We start from the raw sequence: 2,365 nt of genomic DNA on the forward strand, positions 1-2,365 counted from the left end.
GTAAGGGTGAGGAAGGTGATAAGGATAAGGAAGAAAAGATGGATAAGGAGGAGGATTATGAGGATAAATGTAAAGGTGAGGAAAGTGATAAGGATAAGGATGAAAAGATGGATAAGGAGGAGGATTATAAGGATAAATGTAAGGGTGAGGAAGGTGATAAGGATAAGGATGAAAATGATGGATAAGGAGGAGGATTATAAGGATAAATGTAAGGGTGAGGAAGCTGATAAGGATAAGGATGAAAATGATGGATAAGGAGGAGGATTATAAGGATAAATCAAAGGGTGAAGAAGGTGATAAGGATAAGGAAGAAAAGATGGATAAGGAGGAGGATGATGAGGATAAATGTAAGGGTGAGGAAGGTGATAAGGATAAGGATGAAAAGATGGATAAGGAGGAGGATTATGAGGACAAATGTAAGGGTGAGGAAGGTGATAAGGATAAGGATGAAAAGATGGATAAGGAGGAGGATTATGAGGACAAATGTAAGGGTGAGGAAGCTGATAAGGATAAGGATGAAAAGATGGATAAGGAGGAGGATGATGAGGATAAATGTAAGGGTGAGGAAGGTGATAAGGATAAGGATGAAAAGATGGATAAGGAGGAGGATTATGAGGACAAATGTAAGGGTGAGGAAGGTGATAAGGATAAGGAAGAAAAGATGGATAAGGAGGAGGATGATGAGGATAAATGTAAGGGTGAGGAAGGTGATAAGGATAAGGATGAAAAGATGGATAAGGAGGAGGATTATGAGGACAAATGTAAGGGTGAGGAAGCTGATAAGGATAAGGATGAAAAGATGGATAAGGAGGAGGATGATGAGGATAAATGTAAGGGTGAGGAAGGTGATAAGGATAAGGATGAAAAGATGGATAAGGAGGAGGATTATGAGGACAAATGTAAGGGTGAGGAAGCTGATAAGGATAAGGAAGAAAAGATGGATAAGGAGGAGGATGATGAGGATAAATGTAAGGGTGAGGAAGGTGATAAGGATAAGGATGAAAAGATGGATAAGGAGGAGGATTATGAGGACAAATGTAAGGGTGAGGAAGGTGATAAGGATAAGGATGAAAAGATGGATAAGGAGGAGGATTATGAGGACAAATGTAAGGGTGAGGAAGGTGATAAGGATAAGGATGAAAAAGATGGATAAGGAGGATTATGAGAAATGTAAGGGTGAGTAAGGTGATAAGGATAAAAAGATGGATAAGGAGGAGGATTATAAGGATAAATGTAAGGGTGAGGAAGGTGATAAGGATAAGGATGAAAAGATGGATAAGGAGGATTATGAGAAATGTAAGGGTGAGTAAGGTGATAAGGATAAAAAGATGGATAAGGAGGAGGATTATAAGGATAAATGTAAGGGTGAGGAAGGCGATAAGCATAAGGATGAAAAGATGGATAAGGAGGAGGATTATAAGGATAAATGTAAGGGTGAGGAAGGCGATAAGGATAAGGATGAAAAGATGGATAAGGAGGAGGATTATAAGGATAAATGTAAGGGTGAGGAAGGTGATAAGATTAAGGATGAAAAAGATGGATAAGGAGGATTATGAGAAATGTAAGGGTGAGTAAGGTGATAAGGATAAAAAGATGGATAAGGAGGAGGATTATAAGGATAAATGTAAGGGTGAGGAAGGTGATAAGGATAAGGATGAAAAGATGGATAAGGAGGAGGATTATAAGGAAAAATGTAAGGGTGAGGAAGGTGATAAGGATAAGGATGGAAAGATGGATAAGGAGGAGGATTATAAGGATAAATGTAAGGGTGAGGAAGGCGATAAGGATAAGGATGAAAAGATGGATAAGGAGGAGGATTATAAGGATAAATGTAAGGGTGAGGAAGGTGATAAGGATAAGGATGAAAAGATGGATAAGGAGGATGATTATAGGGATAAATCAAAGGGTGAGGAAGGTGATAAGGATAAGGATGATAAGATGGATAAGGAGGTGGATTATAAGGATAAATGTAAGGGTGAGGAAAGTGATAAGGATAAGGATGAAAAGATGGATAAGGAGGAGGATTATAAGGATAAATGTAAGGGTGAGGAAAGTGATAAGGATAAGGATAAAAAGATGGATAAGGAGGAGGATTATAAGGATAAATCAAAGGGTGAGGAAGGTGATAAGTATGAAAAGATGGATAAGGAGGTGGATTATAAGGATAAATGTAAGGGTGAGGAAGGTGATAAGGATAATGATGAAAAGATGGATATGGAGGAGGATGAGGATAAGGATGGGTGACAAGGAGAAGGATAAGGGTAAGGGTAATGATAAGGATTAGGAAGAGAATAAAGGTTTGTGGAGTAGGGTAAGGATAAGGATATGAGGATAAGGATGAGAATAAAGATTAAGGAGGAAGAGG

General features: G+C 38.6%; 2 protein-coding genes across 2 annotated transcripts; both read left to right on the top strand.

Annotated features, from left to right (window-relative positions):
• Positions 1-238: 238 nt before the first annotated feature.
• LOC137651109 (high mobility group nucleosome-binding domain-containing protein 5-like) lies at positions 239-1,153 on the top strand. Its single transcript, XM_068384246.1, has one exon. The coding sequence runs from the start codon at positions 239-241 to the stop codon at positions 1,151-1,153; it is 915 nt and encodes a 304-aa protein (XP_068240347.1).
• Positions 1,154-1,593: 440 nt separating this feature from the next.
• LOC137651110 (cylicin-2-like) lies at positions 1,594-2,244 on the top strand. The gene has a single exon (XM_068384247.1). The coding sequence runs from the start codon at positions 1,594-1,596 to the stop codon at positions 2,242-2,244; it is 651 nt and encodes a 216-aa protein (XP_068240348.1).
• Positions 2,245-2,365: the final 121 nt, after the last annotated feature.

The sequence above is a fragment of the Palaemon carinicauda genome, chromosome 12, assembly GCF_036898095.1.
Source record: "Palaemon carinicauda isolate YSFRI2023 chromosome 12, ASM3689809v2, whole genome shotgun sequence".
Lineage (NCBI taxonomy): Eukaryota > Metazoa > Arthropoda > Malacostraca > Decapoda > Palaemonidae > Palaemon > Palaemon carinicauda.